Genomic DNA, 18,259 nt, shown 5'->3' on the forward strand with positions numbered 1-18,259 from the left:
CTAGGAACGCTCTTTATCACTCGGTTCTGTTAACAGCTGGACCTGGGCTTGGACTGTCTCTGGTTGCATAACGGGAAGAGCCTCGTGCGGGGGTTCTTGGGCAGGCGGCAGGCTGGTCCGCCTCGCAGGTTGCCACGGTGCTGGAGAAGCGATGGCTTTACGGCCGTGGGGATTGCGGTTTGCCGGACCGTTGGGGGAGTCAATGGGAAGGGAGTTTGTTAGTTAGATCGACAACGGTCGAGTCAAGACGAAAGCGGTATCACAAGCCTGTAAATACAATTAAACATTTATGAATACGGAAACTCACTTGGCATGGAACTTAACGGACAAAAGTCTCCGCCAGGGTCAAAATGGGCTCATGGGCTTGGCGGGCAGGTGCGAGGCGCGCTGGCAGCGAAGCCCCACAACCTATTTCATCACCGACCGCGCCTCGGCGCGTTTCTCCTCTCCTCACTCCATCACCTCTGTGCAACGTGCAAGTCGGCAACCAGCTCTGCCTTGTCAACGGCATCATTTCTGTCGACACGCATTGTATTTGCAAGATACATCTTTAGGTTTCCTCGATCTACAATACCATGATTTCGGTTTCATTTTTCTCATCGTCTCTTTTACCAATTCCGCAAGGCCGGCAGCGACCTTGCCAATCGACTTTATCCAAGTCCAACCTCATACCCGGTATCAAGCGATATCCTGCCATCAACCCCCCCCAACCACCCCCCATAAAGCCTGCAGTGAGGAAAACTTCCAAGCTCGACTCATCCAGTCACAGTACGCGGGCGAGGCTGAGAACACCAAGAATGGATATCTGAGCAGCAACTCTATTATACCCCTCCCAAACAAGCAAAGCACAGAACCAACCCCGACACCCTCCCACCCCCCTCTCTCCCATCCCCCCCCTTTACACAGCCCCCCTCCCTTCCTCCACCAACCCAACATCACCAACCCCCGACCAAGCGGCCCTCGCAAACAACCCCCCCTTTCCTCCCCGCCATGACGAGAAAAGCACACATCCCAGAGGTGCGCCGGCGCCGGCCCACCTCTCTACCCCCTTAACCCCCTTCTCTTCTCCTTTCCTCCCGGGCGACCTGGCCCGGCTTTGGGTTCTCCAAGTTCGGGTTCCGCTCAGTGAGGAGGGGCAGGAAGGGGGGGAGGAAGGGGCGCGAGACGGGGGTGCCCCGGCGCGACTGCGCTGCACTGATGATGGCCATTTCACAAAAGTAGTTTTCAATCGGAGCGGCGAGCAGAGGGGGCCCATGTGAGATGCTGCTTGGTTGTGAGGTGGGGGGTGTTTGGCGGGTGGGAGAAGTTTGGGGATGTGGTGGTTGGGGGGTCGGTGGGAGAGTGGTTAGGGTGGGTTTCGGGTGGCGGTGTTCTTTCTCTTTTGCATCTACGACACGCACGCACACATACACAAAACAGCACGCCCGGTGATGACGGAAGGTCCAAAAAGCCAAATTTGCAGGCAGCCGATGGGATCTGGCCTACGAAATGTAGGCTTGCCCGTTGGTTGTCGTTGAGAACCTAGGAGAGCTAATCTGAGGGCCTTGTCGCTGTTTTGTTTTGTTTCTTTTGCTACATCTATCTTTTTTCCCCAATCCAGTTGTTTCTGTCTTTCTTTCTTTTCGTCAATTGGCGGCTGTGGTTATAGAAAGCTAGTTAGAGGCCGGAGGTTGGAAAATGACACATGCTCAAGTCAGCGAAATGTGTAATCTATGACAGACATCGAGGATGACGCCCAACATGAGGAACGAGTTTCATGGCCATCCGTGTATTCATAGCTTTTGGGAGAACCTAGATTTTACGCCTTGCATCCGGTACGGTGTATCTTGTATACAGACAAAACAACAGAAAAACACAAGCAAATCCCTCCTTCTATACCCGCCCAACCTACACTCCCCTCTACCCTCCCCCAGGCCCCCTCACTGCGTCTTCTTCACGCCCCCCTTGCCACCCACCGGCGCGCTGTACATCCACAGGGCGCAGAAGCCCACCCACCCGGCCACAGTGACGCCGACACCGGCAATCCACGGCCAGGCGCCCGTGATGACAAAGCTGCGCGGCCACTCGTCGTGGGCCATGTGGCGCACCGACACCGTGTTCTTCTCCTCGACGTTGGACAGGAAGGGCCGCTTGTGGTTGATCTTGAAGTTGAAGATGCCGTGCTGGTCGGGGAGCTTGAACGTCGTGCTGTACACGGCGGCGTCTGACGCGCCGTTGTTGTTGCTGTTGTTGTCGGGTTTCAGTGCCAGCCGGTGGAAAGGCGAGAGCATGGAGAACTCGAGCTGTAGCGCGTCCGTGGCGGGGGTGGTGAAGGGGGTCCAGGTCGTCCAGGCGTATTCGGAGAGGGAGATGGTGTATTTCTAGAGAGAGGCGGTGGGTTAGGTTACTGGGGTGGAAAATGGGTCCAGGGCGGCCCGGGGGGGACTCACGACATCGTTCTTGATGCGGTAGATGGTGGGGTTGGACTCGTTGGTCGCGCCCGCCTCGTCGAGGTGGTGCTCGATCCAGTTGACCCGCACGACGCCAATCTCGTTGAACGTCCACCCGCTCACGCGCTTGGCGAACTCGCGGTTGAAGGTCTTGGCCGCCTTCTTGCCGTCCGCCTGGCTGACCTCGGCGTCGAACCACTTGTCCTGCAGCATCTCGGCCGAGCCGACGAGCGTGAGGCGGGCCGAGTTGCGCGCCTGGAAAGCGGACACGAGCGCCAGCTGCTCGCCGGCCGCGAAGAGGTCGTCCGCTACCTCGGTCTGCTCCTTGGGGTTGTAGCTGTAGGCGGTGCGCGGGGCGCGGAGGATCGGGGTGAGGAGCTCGCTCGCGCCCAGGGCGGCGCCCACGCCGCGCGGGAAGGCGAGGGCCTCGTTCTTGTCGGCACCCGCGCCGAAGAAGTCCTTCACGTCTGGGCGGATGGGGCTGGGCGGGGCGAGGACGAGAACGTCGTGCTTGTCGGCTGCGCTCGCGGCATCGAAGTTGAAGTGGTCCACGACCAGGCCGGTGCGGTCGGTGGGGAGCTGGATATCGAGTTCGGAGAGTAGGGAGACGAGTGAGCTAGGGACGGCGACGCCAGAGCTAAGGGTCACGAGGATGTTGCCGTTCGCGTTCATGAAGTCGACGAGGATGTTTGGGGTCAGGTTGGGGCCGAGACCTTGTTATTGTCAGCTCCGGATAGCCATTGGATGTTGAGGGAGGCCATTACCCTTTGCCTTAGTCGGAAAGAGGATGACATGGTCGTAACTCCGTTCGCCGAGGTGGAACAGAGCCAGCGACTCGCTCTTGGGGTTCTCGAAGGAGATCTGGAATCCTCTGCCTGCCCATTGTCAGCCATTGTATTTCCTTAATGCAACTTGAATCTCGTCGATATCCCATACTCTCTAGATCCCCAAGAAACTTCGAGTAGTTCTCCTTGTCGGCAACATCATCCAGGATCGCCAGCAACCTGTTGCCCGAGGTGCTGATGGCCGACACTACGGCTGCGAAGAGAAATACGAAAAGCGAAAGGAACGACCGCATGGTGGGCAGAATGATCCCGCTTTTAGACAGCCACTGGTCGTGGGCGGGGAATTGGAATTGAGGGGCGCAAACTCGGGGTCGTCGAGTTTATGCCACGGAACTGGAAGCTTGCCTCTCTCTCTCTCTCATCCCACAACAATGGAAGAGCTCAGCAGTGGATTGGATTGCATTGATTCGGCATACGTAGCCTTGCCAAGCAGTGGACCAGGGTCTCAGCTAAACGACCCACTCAGCCTTCAATCGATCCCTGTCACTTTTGGCCAGTGCTCCAACTTCTGAACATGAGCACCAAATTAACCGCAGTTTCGCCGCATCGGGAACCTCGAATCGCTCAACCAAGCCCAAGCTCAAGCTCGCCAGCTCTGACGACGAGACGACCACTTACCCGCGCCGTCGCCAGTGTGTCGCTGCCGCCCAATTGACAGACCTCGGTACGACCACACCAATCCCCCGCCTCTCCCTCACGCGCACCCCATTCCCAATCCCCCGACACTCAACCCCTCAACCCACCCCCCCCAGCAAGCAACCAAGCAAGCAACAATACCCTTACCAATCCACCACCCACCCACCCTCACACCCGGTCCTCACCCACTAACCCCCCGCCAGCACCCCCCAACCCCCCCAAATAAAAACACACACAAACCAAAAAAAAAATGAACGGCGCAACCCCCCGCTTCTGGGCCGGTCCCCTCCGGTACTGGCGCTGGGCCGCCCGCGAGCGCCCGGGCCTGTTCTGGGCCGTCATCATCGGGGGCCTGGGCCCCGTGACACTGGCGGTGGTGCCGCCGCTGCGGCACGCCATCGGCGACCCGGATGCGCCGCCTATTCCGTTGACTTATCCGGGTACGTTTTTTCCTTTTTTGTTAGGTTCTCTTTTTTGATGTTATGGGGGTTTGGGGTGGGGAGGGGGGGCGGGAGGGGGGAAGGGGGCTTGATTGGTTTGGGTTGGTGTTGGCAGTTTGGACTGGACTGGTCTTGTTCGTCCGAGAATGGAGTGCTAACCGACTGGGACAGTTCCTACCGGGCCGAGGAAGAAATTGACGGGGTATGGCGACGAGACGGAATGAGAGGCGCCTTGCCTTGGGTATATCTGATGGGGCGGGCGGCAATTTGGGAGGCGATGGCAGTGTCGACACCGGCAAGGGGTTAGACGTGTATACGGCCGGGCGGCGGAAGGGCGCTGTACCAAACGTACATACGACATTGCGAGGAGGGGCGGCAATAGAGAAAGGGACAGGAGGACGAGAGACAGGCGCGCCAGTCAACTCCAGGACAGACTCGGGGACCACCAAAACGGGCGACGGCTAGTGCAAAGAAAAGATAAATGCATCCAATTCTTGCACCTAAATGCTGTACGGAGCACACGCTGTCTGACCAGGAAACAACCGAACCCATGCTACCGACTAGACTAAGAACCCAGACTCCTAATAATGTAAACATGTCTGCCACGGCTCTATATGCAACCTTTGCCCCTTTTTAGTTGGCTGCTTCTTTTCTAAAGAAAATGTCACGTCCGAGCCAACCCTCCCCACCCCTCTAACTCTCTCTACTTCTACCGTTCACGCTGAACCAGGTTCCATTCCCACTGTGTCCAAGTTAGCCTCTCCTCAACTCCACACATCAATCTTAAAACAGGAGGACAAAACTTACCACCCGCCCATCATCATCCCCTGTGTACACCAGCCCCGCTAACGGTGCCACGCACGTAATCGCCGCCTCGACATTCGCGCCCGTCTCACTCTTCAGATTAACATGATCCAGCCGCCGCACAAACTCCAGCATCCACCGGCCCGTCCGCGCCCCCACCGTCTTGCGCCAGACATTCACCACACCCCGCTTATGCCCCGTAAAGACGAGCTGGTTCTCGAGCCACTCGTTGCCCGCCCCCTGCGCAGAGCCCTGGTAGAAGGCGCAGGCGTGGACAAAGTCCTCGACGGCGGGCTCGTGGGTGCCGGCGCAGACGTTCTGGTCGAGGATGAGCTCGCCGTTGAGGGTGTACAGCAGGACGTGCTGGCCGGAGCAGAGCATGACGTCGCCCGTGACGTCGTTGATGCGGGCGCACTCGACGGGCCGCGCGAGCGGCAGCCGCCGGATGAACTCGAGCCGGTTGAGGTCCCAGAGGAAGGCCACGCCGTCCTGGGAGACGGTGAGGATCGTGCTGAAGGCCTTGGACACGGCCATGTGCGTCACGGGCGTCTTGTGCCCGAAGAGCGAGGACCGCAGCTGCAGTTCCACCGTGGGTTTGCTCGGGGAGGACTGGACCATGTAGACTGATACGACGCAATCCTCGCCGGCTGTGATTAGTGTCTTGGAGTCGGCGAAGATGAGAGTCGAGATCTGGCCGATGTGGAGGTTTTCAAAGAGACCAGCGGGCTATATCTGTCAGCTACCTGTGTCGCAAGAACTGTCGAGTTAGACCCAGCTCACCTTTCTATTATCGCTGAGGAAGAAGCGGACACTGTTGTCTGTGTAGCCCCATTCCAGAAACTTGTCGTAATGTGGCGGAAGGTTGAGGCGGAACGGCGATGCGCACAGAAGGCGATCAAGCTTGGGCACGTAGATAAGCGAGGCAACGCGCTCACGACTCTCTGCAAACAGTTAGCTTTCACCCCTAACAGCATCACCAGTACAAACGATGCGCGTGAAACATACCTAGCAGTGGATAAGACACCCTCGTTAGCGCCGCGATCGAAGTGTCCAGCCGCTTGATCGGGCACCGGTCGTACTCTCTCGCTGGGTGGGGCTTCGTGAAGATCTGGTGCGGCGTCTGCCCAAAGTTGTGGATGATGCCCGTTGTGATGAGTCGCTCCTGAGGGTCCGTGATGTTATCAAGGTCTCGGGCGCCCTTGTACGATAGCGGGTGGAAGACGTTCAAGCTCTCCACAGCAACCTCCCCGCGCTGTTTGAAGCCAAAGACGAGATCGATCCACTGATGCAGTCGCTGGCTGACGTAGGGACTCTCCAGAGCCTCCCGGTTCTTCGCGATGAAGATCTTGGGGTCGCCCTTGGCCCAAGGTGGCAGAACAACATTGTCGACCTTGCCACCACCTCCTTGCCGGACACCAAAGTTATAGCCATTGATATTGGTCAGGAAATCCGGGAGGTAGAAGAACTCGGGAATCAGCTCGCGAACATCTGAGCCATTGTCTTTTGAAGACGAAGCCCAGGCGCCTTCGATGGAGAAGAAGAGTCGGTCAGGGTGGTCAAAAGTCCCTCCCTGCAGCAGGATGAACGACTGCACAAACGGTGGAAGGCGGATGAGGTATGAAGAGACGATCATCGCCGACGAGTAATGGGTCCCGTAGTGGAAGGGCGTCTCGCCAATCTCAGCAAGACTCCTATATCGCATCCCAAAGTCACCCGCACGGCTTGGCGACTGCGCGCCCATAGGCTTTGATAGGTCCCTGAATGAGGCTGGGTTGTTGAGGTCGAGTTCTTCGCTGGTGTAGTCCGCAAGTACCCAAGGGAAAACAGGGTATTGGGTCAGATCGTTGAACGTCCTGCCAGCCATAGTGTTGACTAGCATGAGGTAGTGAAAATTGGACATCTCGCCCCTCTGCCACCGTCTCATCATCGGATTCCATGCCGACGAGTTGAAGATGCTGCCAAACTTTGCCCCAAGCGTCTGCGGGGCCTCCTCAGTAAACCGAAGGCTCTCGAGCCGCCAAAGGTCTTCCGGGTTGGGCAGCAGACTGGGGTTGTTGGTATGCGGCGTCATGCTCGTCAGCCTGGAGTAGATCTCATCCCGCATGGTTGGGTTTATGGCAGTGAGCAAGTAACTGCGTCCGTCGGTGAAGAAAATCTCAATGGCCACATCGCGGAATAGGAACCGCCGCTTTGATATGCTGAGAACGTCCTGCCATTTCCAGCTGCGCGACTCCTGGTCTATGCGGCCCTGGTTCTGGCGCCTCTCGCTGGGGTTGCCCCCGGTGATGATGATGGAGAACGGGTCCCGCTCGTCCGATGGGGCCTGCCAGACGTTGACAATCTCTCCATCCGCGCTTTGAAAGAGGTTGTCCATAATGTAAAGGGCTTCCTTTCCGATAATCAGAATACCCTCAGAAGCGTCGAGGCCAATGATCCGCGAGATGTTGAAGACGTTCTGGACAGCGTCGCCCTGCTGGAGTCGCCGCATCACCTTTCGGTTCTTATCTTCAAAGGTGTCGTCACCCTCGGGCTCATTTGGGTCATCCACCAACTCAAAATCATCCTCCGGCGCCACGCTTTGTTGGTCGGCAGCTTCAGATATAGGTTCGGGTTCAGCAGAAATGTCAGGCTCATCCGCCTTACCATCACTCCCAGCCTCTACGGGGGCGGGAGGAGACGGAGTGGTTGGCCGTGTCCCTTGTGACGCCGCAGCGTTGCTAGTAAGGACGTGGGGTTTTGAGCTTCCTGTAGGGCCGTTGTTCTTCTTGGGCTGAAAGTCTTGCTGCTGCGGGTCGGGATACTGGGGAAGAAGACGGAGGCGCATGCGGTTCCTCCCTTCCGTCCTGTCCAACTTCCATTTGATGGTCTGAGGTTCGCTGAACACTGCCCCTGGACGACATAGGTCGCGCTCCATTTTGGCAAAGGTCGAGGCTAGGAAAGCATTGTCGTCCTGCAGGTCCTGCAGGAGCCTCTGGTGCTTGAAGTGCTCCGTGAAATAGATACTCTTCATCCACGCGCTGTTTGCCATCTCATGGCGGAGTAATATGTTATCTCGCTCCAGAGACTCGGTGTGCCAGTGCCTTAGCTTGTCCTTCCGGCTCTTCACCCTGATCCTGGCCGTATCTGCCGTCCGTTGATTCTCCAACGCGACGAAGTCCTCCCAGGACTTTGACATACCGCCAAAGAAGAGAATATCAAGTGATGGACGATGTTGGTCGACCCAATCGAGGAAGGCCATGTCGTCCAGCTCGGTGAGTCTCTCAAATCCCCTGGCCAACGACCGTTGATCTGGCGTCATAGTCTGCTGGAAGATTGCCGTCGATTCCTGGGGTTTCTGAACAAGCATGATCCGCCACAGAGTTGCGGCAACGCGCCGGATTTGGTGCCTCGGGTCGACCAGTTTGTTGTAAAGTTGGTACCACACGAGCTTCATGTAGTCGTCATCCATCGATAGACAACCAAGTAGCACGGTTTGCCAATAAAGCAGCTGCTCCATGGTCAAGAGCGCCTCGGAATCCTTAGTTTCGGGGTCGTCCATGTCTGATAGCCTAAGCAGTGTGAACTTGAGGAACGAGGATCGAATAGTCGCCACTGCCGTACTGCACAAGCGGACACTCTTCAGCGATGAAACATCAGGGCGTTGCAAATACTCGAGTACGGTTCCCGTGAACTCAGTCATCGTTTCGGCCCCGTTCATGAAGGACCCTTCAAACACGGCCTCAGCCACGTGGAGGTTCAGACGCGCCAGGTTTTGCAGGATTTTGGGCTCCGTGAGAGTCTTCTGATCCAACTGGATGGTGTTCTTGAGGTGAGTAATGACGTTCCGCAGAATGTAGGTCTCGAAGTATGCTCGGTGCTCCTGGAACCCTGGCGGGACCTTGATAAGGAGGCCGAATCCTGGGAATTCTTTCTTGACCATAACTTGATCGGCAAACACGCCGACGATGAGCTCCAAGACCCCCTCGAGTACGGCATTGCTAGTGTTCCTTGCGATGGGCCGCTTCTTTGGAGACATGACGTGGTTCAAACGGGCGGGGGCGGGAGCAGGGGCAGAAGGCGGGGACTGTGAGGTCACCAGGATGAAGGATGACGGCCGCCGCAAAGGGGTGCCTCGACCGGGGCTTGGGGACGGTGGCTGGATATCAGCCGGCGCGGAGGTAGCCGTCCTGATAATCGGAATCGCAGTGGATGAGGAGCCAGGAACCGGCCTGATGATGACATCGCCGCCCTCGAAATTGAGCGCATCTTTGGAGTTGAGCTCTATTTCAGCGGTGACCGGATCGGAACTAACGATGATCGGATACAGTGCTGCAAAGAGGTGCCGAACGTAGTCAGAGGATAAAGCGAATTCCCTGAAGTTGACCGAACGGGCGTGCATGTCTGCCAAGAACCGAACAACGGTCTGAAGGACTGCAGCGTGCGCCGCCACCCTCTCCTTGTCGGTCAACTGTGTTTCTGAATCGATCGTTAGCAAACGGTGGCCAGCATAAACGGGGTCATCTTACTTCTCGGTTCGAGGGCTTTGCCCAGTTCCATAGACCGCGCCCTGGGCCTTGTCCGGACAGTATCGAGGTTCTCCTGGGAGCCCCTCGTTGTACTGAGGTCCCCGGCGGGGGAATCTGGGTCGTCCTGGTATCTGAGGACGTCGCGAAGCCCGTGTTGCAGCATGGACGTTATGACAGGCAACAAATCCGGAAACACGACCTGGCTGCTGCCGAAGATTTCCAACAGACTAAAGAAATCGAACGACTTGTCAAAGTTGATCTTGGCCACATCGTATCCGAAAAGGATGCTGAAAAGGATCGGCCAGAGCGTTGAGATGTCCCACCACTGCTTCAAACGGTAAGCCATGATCCAGAAGCCGCCAGTTTTACTGGCAAACTTCGCCGTATAGCCGGACGGTTGCGTGACAAGCAGACGAGCAAGAATCTTGCAGCCGAGGACGACAATTTCCGGATCGTTTTCTGCGAGCAGATAGAGCAGCCACTGCCCGGACGTCAGCACGTATTCTTTTTTCTTGTTCTTCGGGCCGGTTGTAAATATCACCTTATTAGTGACAGTCTTGGCAAACTTTTGAATGTCGGCCAAGTTGGTCTTCTCACACAGGAGCCGAGTGTACATCTCCAAGATGCTGACGCCCAGCTCTTTCTTGCCGAGCATCCTTGAGCCTGTAGAGGAGGCCACGGGGATGTTTTCCGCCGTAGGCCTGCGCAGCGCGCCAAGACCAGGAGTAGCAGAACGACTGTTTGCAGATGCTGGCTTAGGAGTACGCGGCAAGGAGCCAGGGGGGGTGTGGAAGGCGTATGTGATGAAGAGGGCAATCGAGCGGTGGACTTCGGCATTGTAATTGCACTTCACGAGGCTCTCGAAAGAAGCCATAAAATGGGGCATGACGTGTTCGGATATGGGTTCGGCCTTTAGCGCATCCAGAAGCCTCTTGATGATCCCTGTACGAGACGGATGAGCTTACGATACTTGATAAAAGTGCTATGTAGACGGAACTTACGCATTCGGAGTAGTCTGCGGCTGTTAAACTGATGGTGCTTGCTCTTGACGGCAAAAGTCACGAACTGTTTGTAGTACAGTTCCTGGGCCAGGGACGAAGACCTTCTCCACGTGTCCGGGTCGATGAGGAGGACGCGATAGGCGAGCGGGTTAATGATGAATGACTCGATTGGGTCGGCATGCTTGTACCCGATGAAATGCAATATCAAACTGAGGAGCTGGAAGCTAAGGCGGTCCCGTGCCTCGTTGGTCAATGAGAGCCGCCAGGTTTGTGATTGAGTATCAGAGCCCGGTACGCCGTATCCGAGTTTGGCACGAAGCAGCATGCTGAGAATGGTATAGCCCTTGTCTCTTTCCATAGCCTCGCTGTTCCTCCAGCTGTTACTAATGCAATGGAACATGAGCTCAACGGATCGGAGCAACTCGTCGGAGGAAGACGACCGCTCCACGAGCTTGAGAGCTACGGGAGTAAATCCTCCCAGTCGCCAGAGGTTGTCGTCAAAATAGTACGGAGTGGCGACAACCGGGTCGCCCGAGAGAAGCGAGGTGCCGTTCAGCTTAACCAGGGCATCATTAACGCAGGGTACAGCTCCATTGACCGCAACGGCCGCCCCGCTCTTCACAGTGGCATGGAACAAACTGCTCGCTGAGTTCCTCGAGAGTGAGCGGAAGAGTAGAGAGTCCATGAATTTCCCATCCGCTGGAAAAACGGCCCGCGGGAAATGGCTCAACAGTACTCTGTGCTCCGGTACGATGGTGCTCGCTTTATCCCTGATGGCTTTCAAGATATCCGAGTTGTCGTCCTTGCCCGGATGGAACACCTCGTTACGGAGCCCAAGGGCAGCTGAAGCCTCATAGGTCTGAAAAGCACCAAGACAGTCCTGGAAGTTACCCTGGTACCGCACCCCAAGTCGATAATAAACAGCAAGCAGGTCGTCACTTAGGACGTCCTCGAATAAGTGCGCCGAGGCTAGCGACCATCGAGACTTCACAAGCCCAGGGCCGAGCTGGGCTGCGAGCCCGCGTGGTGTGCCTAGGAACCCCTGTACAGGGTTTGTCTTGCTGCTGCTCGAAGAAAAAGAGACGAAGCTTTCGGTACTTGCGTTAGACGGCGGGGGCGGGTTCGGATATGCGGCGCGGATCTGCTCAGCAAACTCCCCATTGACGTAAAGGCTTGCCTTGCTCGCGACCATGGTCTTGGGCCTACGATGAACGAGGGCGATGTGGTACCACTGGTGTTCCTGAAACACGACTGACTTGAACCTCACGCTGGGACGCGACGATGTGACTGATGTTTGTAGAATGAAGTTCTTGGTGTCCTTTTCAAGGTAGGCGAGAAGAAAACAAGTTTGAGTAGAATCGAACACACCGAAGAGTGTCGTATGAGACTTTGGGTCGAACTTGTCGACCCGGATCCAGCCAGTGAAGGTATATCCAGGGGCTGCTTGGGGAGGGAAGGACCTCCCAAGATTGGGGAGCTCAACGGACGAATGGCCGTGCAAGGAGAGGTCGAACTGGATAAAAGGAGGACCGGCGTATTTTTCTGTCATATCCAGACAAAATTCAGAAGTGGCCGAGTCCCGGCGATTCACTAAGAACTGGGCATCCGCGAGCTGGTCGACGCCTAGCTGCATCAAAGACCTGCACAGGGGTAGCGCTTTTGCCCTCTCGGCCTCAGTGAGAACGCTGCCCTCATCAAAAAGTAGTCGCAGCAGTCTGGAGAGCATGCCGGTCCCGTGCAAAGCACCGAGGTTGAAGAGAGAAACGGATGCTAGGACCGAAAGCGCTGTGAGCACTATCATCGACGCCGGGCTCGTCGGGGCATCCTCGCCCCTCGGTATAGATTCCCAAAAGGCGAAAACACTCCGAATGATTTCGGCATTTTGAATAACGGTGTGGGGCCCAATGATCTCGCCCAACTTCTTTTCGATGGTTTCCAAGCTCTGCGCCAGATGGGGCTCGACTGGCAAAGCCCCTTCTGGTAGCTCTGGCGTATCTTTATGTCTCCCATCTCGCGGTGCTGGTGGGCTGTCAAACTCTGTCCAAGATGCCACCGAGCGGCAGAGCTCATCCAAACGCTGGTCATCGAGGGCGAAGGAGAGCAGCTTCCCAAACAGCTGGCAGTTGGCCCAGGTATCCGAATCCCCACCGCCCACACCAATGCTGGCTATTATCTGTTCCAGGGCCTCCCAGCCACCACCTTCCACTCTATCCCGGAAGTATCGCCTGTTGCCGGGGTGGCCTCGGAAGGCGGTAGAGAGTGTTGCTAGCACCACATGTAACAAGTCGAATATTGCCTTCCGCTCTGTCTCGTCGCGCTTGTTCGGATTGTAGTAGCCGGAGAATGACTTTAAAACGTCGAGTAAAGTTTGGAAACCGCGAAGATGGCGGAAGTCGTCTTGTGGTGGGGAGGGTGGGGGTGCAGCGGCGAGGTGCTGGTGAATCTGCCGAATCTGGTCCGCCAATTCCTGAATGTTTGGATACGGCCCTCCCGACGAGGAGGCTGCTAACCCTGTCAGCCGTTCAAGGAGAGCCTGAAGCACTTCGGTGGCTTTGGAGGTTTGGAGTGTAGAGGCCGACGTCGACGCTCGATAGCGGCGGGGTCGTAAGGGGAGCATTTTGTCGGTTTCGGGTGCTCAGTTCCGCCAATTTCCCGATATTCCAAGATAGAGGTTGCGACAAGAGTTGGTCGAATACCCAGAGCCCATGGAGGGTCCAGGTGCGCAAGTTCGATGCCCCGTCATGGACAGGACGGGAACGCGGCCTGACACGAGTTGGAGAATGTGCTTACGCCAGCATCTCCAAGGCTCCTGCCAGTAGGATCTCGTTCGCCCGTGTAGAAACGGAATCAATGTCGAAGAGAATCAGAGCGGTTTGGCGATGCGCGTTTCGTGCAAGGTCGCATAAATTAGGAAGCCCGTTTTGTGCGCTCGTTAGTTTGCGTCGGCCGTTCTCGTCGTTGGAAAACTGCTCTATTCGTCACAATCAATAGCTTCTGAGCTTCTTGCTTCAAGGTTGCAGGGATCACCACGCAGCTTTTGGGGCTGAACCGCTCGCAATGTAACGCGGCGGCCTGCGAGGGGCAGAACAGAGGGCGGGGGTTCCACTAGGTAGGCAGTTTAGAACCTCTAACTCAGGAGTTGGTGGCCCAGGGACCACCTAGCCACAAAGCCACCTGCATCTCATCCATTGTTTTTAATGGTTTTATCTGACGAGGATCAGAGATTATCTTCGAGTTATCTAAAATAACTATCATCTCATTTTCCAAATATTTCTGACTAGTTGTAGATTTGCTGACTATCGTAACAACCGTGTCCTTGTCGGATCCCGAGAACGCAGTCGTTTCATTCAGGTAGCAGATAACTGGGTCTACCGTTACAACCTCGCGAATCCGACAGGTGTTGTGGCTGGGGAAGGCATGGCGCCGCCGCGAGGCGAACCAGGCAGCGGGGAGGCCTTCCTCCAAGCAAGTCATTCCCATCTACCTATCGAGAGCAGATGTCCCATCAATGTCCTCGGGGAAGTTAAGAAAGAGGGCCATACCATTAAAACGAAAAAGGATAGAGAAAAGGAGAGAGGCAGTGTGAACTTGCAGAACTATAGCAAATTCAACGAGATGAAGGGAACAAACAGAATGAGGTCGAGCTCGGTGGGAGAGTTACTCAACTCACAACCAACCACGTGCCAACATCAACAGATACGCATGCAATGGAATGGAAGTTAATCTATCCGCAAGTACGCCGGGAGCTTATCCGCAATCAGTAAACAGGCAGGCAGCGTTCCCCAGGCACTGAGATAAGGCGAGACACCACAAGGATAACGAGCGGGTCACTACTTGCATAACTGACCCACCCAGCAGTTTGCGGTCAAGCTCCTGACTGCGTCCTGTTCTGTCCGAACTTGTCACCGTCGATTAAACAATGACGCATCCTAAGGACTCGTATTGCCCGACTGGAAGAAGAGACGAGACATGTCTCTCGTCCCTTGTTATTCGGGACAATGACCGAATCCCAAAGCGCCTATCCGATGTTGTTCTTTAGACGGTTAGGGTAGGTACTAAGGTATGATGTAATGGTCGAGGAAGACCGACATCGGCATTGAGAGGCAGCGTCTGGACAGGTACCTTGTTTTCCCGAGACACATCTCCATGCACGTGCTGTCAAGGAAAACAAACGCGACCAAAACAGGTAACTAACTAATATCGGAAATGCGACACGTCCTCTCGCTCCTCAACAAGAAACCATTTGTGTGAGCAAGACCCGAAGTCAAGTGGTGTCAGACGATTGCGCTCGTGACCACCCTTCCGGCGGGTGGAGCCGCCCTTGCTCGGCTCACTCGTGACAGGCGGCAAGGGCAACACGACACACTTGACATCCAGATCGAGAGAGAGACGTTTCACCAGCATCCTAGAGAAAGAGGAAGCCGCACTTTCCAATGCAGGCTTGAATGGTAGGCAGTCAAGGCAGTTAAACAGAGCAACCTAGTACTCGCCTGCTCCTGAATGCAGTTATGCATTTCTGGAGGCAAACTGACTCGAGCCAGCGAGGGCGCCTCCTGCGATGCGGTGCAGTCCTTTGTTGGCATTCCGTAAGACACACCTTCCCCCTTGAACCTGATTCCTTGCATTTCGCACTTTTCCGGGGCCGCTTAATGCTTTCTGTTGTTCAACATCATCCTGCAGAGTAGCGGAAGAAGAGGCCGAGGCATCAGGGGTGCATTCTGGGTGTCCATCCAAACATGTCCCGAGTTCAACAAGGCGTGGCCATTTGCTGCCTCGTTGTCCAAGAGGGTGCATTTCCAATCGAGCTTCCAAGGTTCCGCGAATCAGGGCCAGACCGGGACCCCCAGAAACCCGGAGCCAACCATGCGTGGCGGTCAGCAAGCCGCAGATCCCGGGGCGGGTAGCCTGGCACACCTGTGCAGCCTCGCCCCCCAACGCTTTGCCTGTGCCGCTGGATTCCGTGCCTGTCGCGTTGGGAGTCTCGAGGGAGCGCACAAGAATAGCTACTATCATCACTATCATTATCGTCGTCATCATCATCATCATCATCATCAAAGTGCCGGTGGCAGGTCGGGGTATGTCCTTGTTCCCCAGAGGCAAATTCGTCCTCTTTTCTCCGTTTCTCTTCCGAGATGACCCGTTCGAGTTGTGGGAGAGACGCAATGGTGACCTCCAATGATGCCAATACTGAGCTTATCGTTTATCGTCTCGGCTGGGTGGGTCCACCAGGTTGCCCCAGTTCCATTGGCCCCTCCGCACCGCACTGGGTGAAAGCGGGTCTCCAGCCCCCCAGGCCCCAGGCCCCAAGGCTCTTGCTCCGCCTTCTCGGCGTCCGTGTGACGCATGCATTCCCCGGGGCATAATAAGACACCCGCATCCCCCAAGATCCCGTGCCTTGCTCTTTCGCAATCCTCATCCTCATCCTTTCCCATCTCCATCACGCTCTTCCTCGGATATTAAGAAGGCCATCTCGTCGAGTATTTCCATTCTCATTTCTGTTTGGAGTCGCCGGTTTATCGACTTCGTCCTTCTTTATTCAATTCACAATGAGAGGTCTCGTCGCTCTCTCTTTCGCCGCTGCTGCGGCCGCGGCCCCAACCGTCAGCTTTGACACCGTTCACGGCGATGCTGCCCCCATTCTTTCGTCGTCAAACGCCGAAGTCGTTCCGAACTCGTACATCGTCAAGTTCAAGAAGCATGTGGACGACAGCTCAGCCTCTGCCCACCAGACCTGGCTCCAGGAGGTGCACACGTTCCGCGAGACGGAGCGTGCGGATCTGAAGAAGCGCGGCCAGAAGCAACTGGTTGACGATGTCTTCCGTGGGCTGAAGCACACGTACAAGATTGGCGAGAGCTTCCTGGGCTACTCGGGGCATTTCGATGAGGAAACCATCGAGCAAGTTCGGAGGCACCCCGATGTAAGTTACGCGACCTAAACCTCCCGCACATGTACCTACTTCTTGGGTTCGAGCGCTAATCATTTACCCCAACAGGTCGAGTACATCGAGCGCGACAGCATCGTTCGGACGATGAGCACCGCGCAGGACGAGTGCAAGAGCGAGCTTGAGAAGGCCGCGCCGTGGGGTCTGGCCCGTATCTCGCACCGGGATACACTGGGTTTCTCGACCTTCAACAAGTACCTGTACGCTGCTGAAGGTGGTGAGGGTGTTGACGCCTACGTCATCGACACCGGCACCAACATTGAGCACGTGGACTTTGAGGGTCGTGCCAACTGGGGCAAGACTATCCCCGCTGGTGATGCCGATATTGACGGCAACGGCCACGGCACTCACTGCTCTGGCACCATCGCCGGCAAGAAGTACGGTGTTGCCAAAAAGGCCAACGTCTACGCCGTCAAGGTGCTCCGCTCCAACGGCTCTGGCTCCATGTCCGACGTGGTGGCCGGCGTCGAGTGGGCTGCCAAGTCCCATATTGAGAAGGTCAAGGCGGCCAAGGACGGCAAGCACAAGAACTTCAAGGGTTCCGTCGCCAACATGTCGCTCGGTGGTGGCAAGACCAAGACCCTTGACGACACGGTCAACGCTGCCGTGTCGGTCGGTATCCACTTCGCGGTGGCTGCCGGCAACGACAACGCCGATGCCTGTAACTACTCCCCCGCTGCTGCCGCCAAGGCCATCACTGTCGGTGCTTCCGCTATTGACGACACCCGTGCCTACTTCTCCAACTACGGCAAGTGCACCGACATCTTCGCTCCTGGCCTGAGCATTCTGTCCACCTGGATCGGCAGCAAGTACGCCACCAACACCATCTCGGGTACCTCGATGGCCTCGCCCCACATCGCTGGTCTCCTGGCCTACTACCTGTCGCTCCAGCCCGCCGGCGACTCGGAGTACTCGCTTGCTCCCATCACCCCCGAGAAGATGAAGGACAACCTCCTCAAGATCGCCACCCAGGGCACTCTCACCGACATGCCCAAGGACACCCCCAACCTGCTCGCCTGGAACGGCGGTGGCTGCAACAACTACACTGCCATCGTCGACGCTGGCGGCTACAAGGCTGGCGGCAAGACCACCACCGACAAGATCGACATTGGCACTTCGGTCTCGGAGCTCGAGAAGCTCATTGAGCACGACTTCCAGGTTGTCTCTGGCAAGGTTGTCAAGGGCGTCTCGTCGTTTGCTGGCAAGGCCGAGGAGTTCTCCAAGAAGATCCACGAGCTGGTTGACGAGGAGCTCAAGGAGTTCCTCGAGGACATCGCTGCTTAAGTCCGGGACCATGGCGTCAGCGTGATGAGCGTGCAACCTCAGTTTCCTGTTTGGAATGGGACGGTTTTTGCTTTTCCTGTTAGGCTTTTTGGTATTTTGGGAGGCGCATACATGCACCCGGAGGAGTTTCTTGTACTGTACGGATAACATGGGATTGGGATGCACATTCGAGGGTAGCCGTATTCACTATATGAACCGTAACTCTCATCCGTCTTCAGAGGTCGTGATCAGCGACAAGCTAATTATTTGTTTTTGCGTCCATTCAAACTGGTCCCATCCACCCACTCCGAGAGCTGCGTACGACGCCAACAAGGCCTGGCCTGATTCGAGTTCAAGTCCTCGCTCCTTCCAAGCGGTGCTCCCCGAGGAGATA

General features: G+C 56.4%; 5 protein-coding genes across 5 annotated transcripts; 2 read left to right on the forward strand and 3 right to left on the reverse strand.

Moving 5' to 3' along the window:
- Positions 1-1,919: 1,919 nt before the first annotated feature.
- F5144DRAFT_604633 (Dolichyl-diphosphooligosaccharide--protein glycosyltransferase subunit WBP1) lies at positions 1,920-3,507 on the reverse strand (the record flags this gene model as incomplete). Its single annotated transcript, XM_066791356.1, has 5 exons — positions 1,920-2,360; positions 2,430-3,142; positions 3,194-3,304; positions 3,366-3,433; positions 3,503-3,507. The coding sequence occupies 5 exons, from the start codon at positions 3,505-3,507 to the stop codon at positions 1,920-1,922; spliced, it is 1,338 nt and encodes a 445-aa protein (XP_066641856.1).
- A 653-nt stretch (positions 3,508-4,160) lies between these two features.
- F5144DRAFT_604634 (uncharacterized protein) lies at positions 4,161-4,574 on the forward strand (the record flags this gene model as incomplete). Its single annotated transcript, XM_066791357.1, has 2 exons — positions 4,161-4,350; positions 4,522-4,574. The coding sequence occupies 2 exons, from the start codon at positions 4,161-4,163 to the stop codon at positions 4,572-4,574; spliced, it is 243 nt and encodes an 80-aa protein (XP_066641857.1).
- A 363-nt stretch (positions 4,575-4,937) lies between these two features.
- Positions 4,938-13,422, reverse strand: F5144DRAFT_309730 (uncharacterized protein). The gene is made up of 6 exons (XM_066783957.1): positions 10,661-13,422; positions 9,660-10,601; positions 6,160-9,609; positions 5,935-6,095; positions 5,158-5,880; positions 4,938-5,092 (listed from the first exon to the last, which is right to left on the reverse strand). The coding sequence occupies exons 1-6, from the start codon at positions 13,275-13,277 to the stop codon at positions 5,060-5,062; spliced, it is 7,926 nt and encodes a 2,641-aa protein (XP_066641858.1). The 5' UTR covers positions 13,278-13,422; the 3' UTR covers positions 4,938-5,059.
- A 1,610-nt stretch (positions 13,423-15,032) lies between these two features.
- Positions 15,033-15,738, reverse strand: F5144DRAFT_579130 (uncharacterized protein). The gene has a single exon (XM_066789302.1). It carries the CDS (start codon positions 15,710-15,712, stop codon positions 15,167-15,169), a length of 546 nt encoding a protein of 181 aa, XP_066641859.1. The 5' UTR covers positions 15,713-15,738; the 3' UTR covers positions 15,033-15,166.
- Positions 15,739-15,963: 225 nt separating this feature from the next.
- On the forward strand, positions 15,964-18,241 carry F5144DRAFT_515865 (peptidase S8/S53 domain-containing protein). Its single transcript, XM_066786620.1, has 2 exons — positions 15,964-16,578; positions 16,654-18,241. Exons 1-2 carry the CDS (start codon positions 16,207-16,209, stop codon positions 17,884-17,886), a joined length of 1,605 nt encoding a protein of 534 aa, XP_066641860.1. The 5' UTR covers positions 15,964-16,206; the 3' UTR covers positions 17,887-18,241.
- Positions 18,242-18,259: the final 18 nt, after the last annotated feature.

Source organism: Chaetomium tenue (assembly GCF_020726465.1).
Source record: "Chaetomium tenue strain MPI-SDFR-AT-0079 chromosome Unknown F5144scaffold_5, whole genome shotgun sequence".
Lineage (NCBI taxonomy): Eukaryota > Fungi > Ascomycota > Sordariomycetes > Sordariales > Chaetomiaceae > Chaetomium > Chaetomium tenue.

Excerpts from the sequence above, each read along its gene's own strand:
- F5144DRAFT_309730 (XM_066783957.1), bottom strand. The coding sequence starts at position 13,277 with ATGCTCCCCTTACGACCCCGCCGCTATCGAGCGTCGACGTCGGCCTCT. Across the intron at positions 9,610-9,659 it reads CAAAGCCCTCGAACCGAGAA|AAACACAGTTGACCGACAAG; the intron begins GTAAGATGACCC and ends CGATCGATTCAG. Across the intron at positions 5,881-5,934 it reads TCCTCAGCGATAATAGAAAG|CCCGCTGGTCTCTTTGAAAA; the intron begins GTGAGCTGGGTC and ends TGACAGATATAG.
- F5144DRAFT_579130 (XM_066789302.1), bottom strand. The coding sequence starts at position 15,712 with ATGATGATGATGATGATGATGACGACGATAATGATAGTGATGATAGTA.
- F5144DRAFT_515865 (XM_066786620.1), top strand. The coding sequence starts at position 16,207 with ATGAGAGGTCTCGTCGCTCTCTCTTTCGCCGCTGCTGCGGCCGCGGCC. Across the intron at positions 16,579-16,653 it reads AAGTTCGGAGGCACCCCGAT|GTCGAGTACATCGAGCGCGA; the intron begins GTAAGTTACGCG and ends TTACCCCAACAG.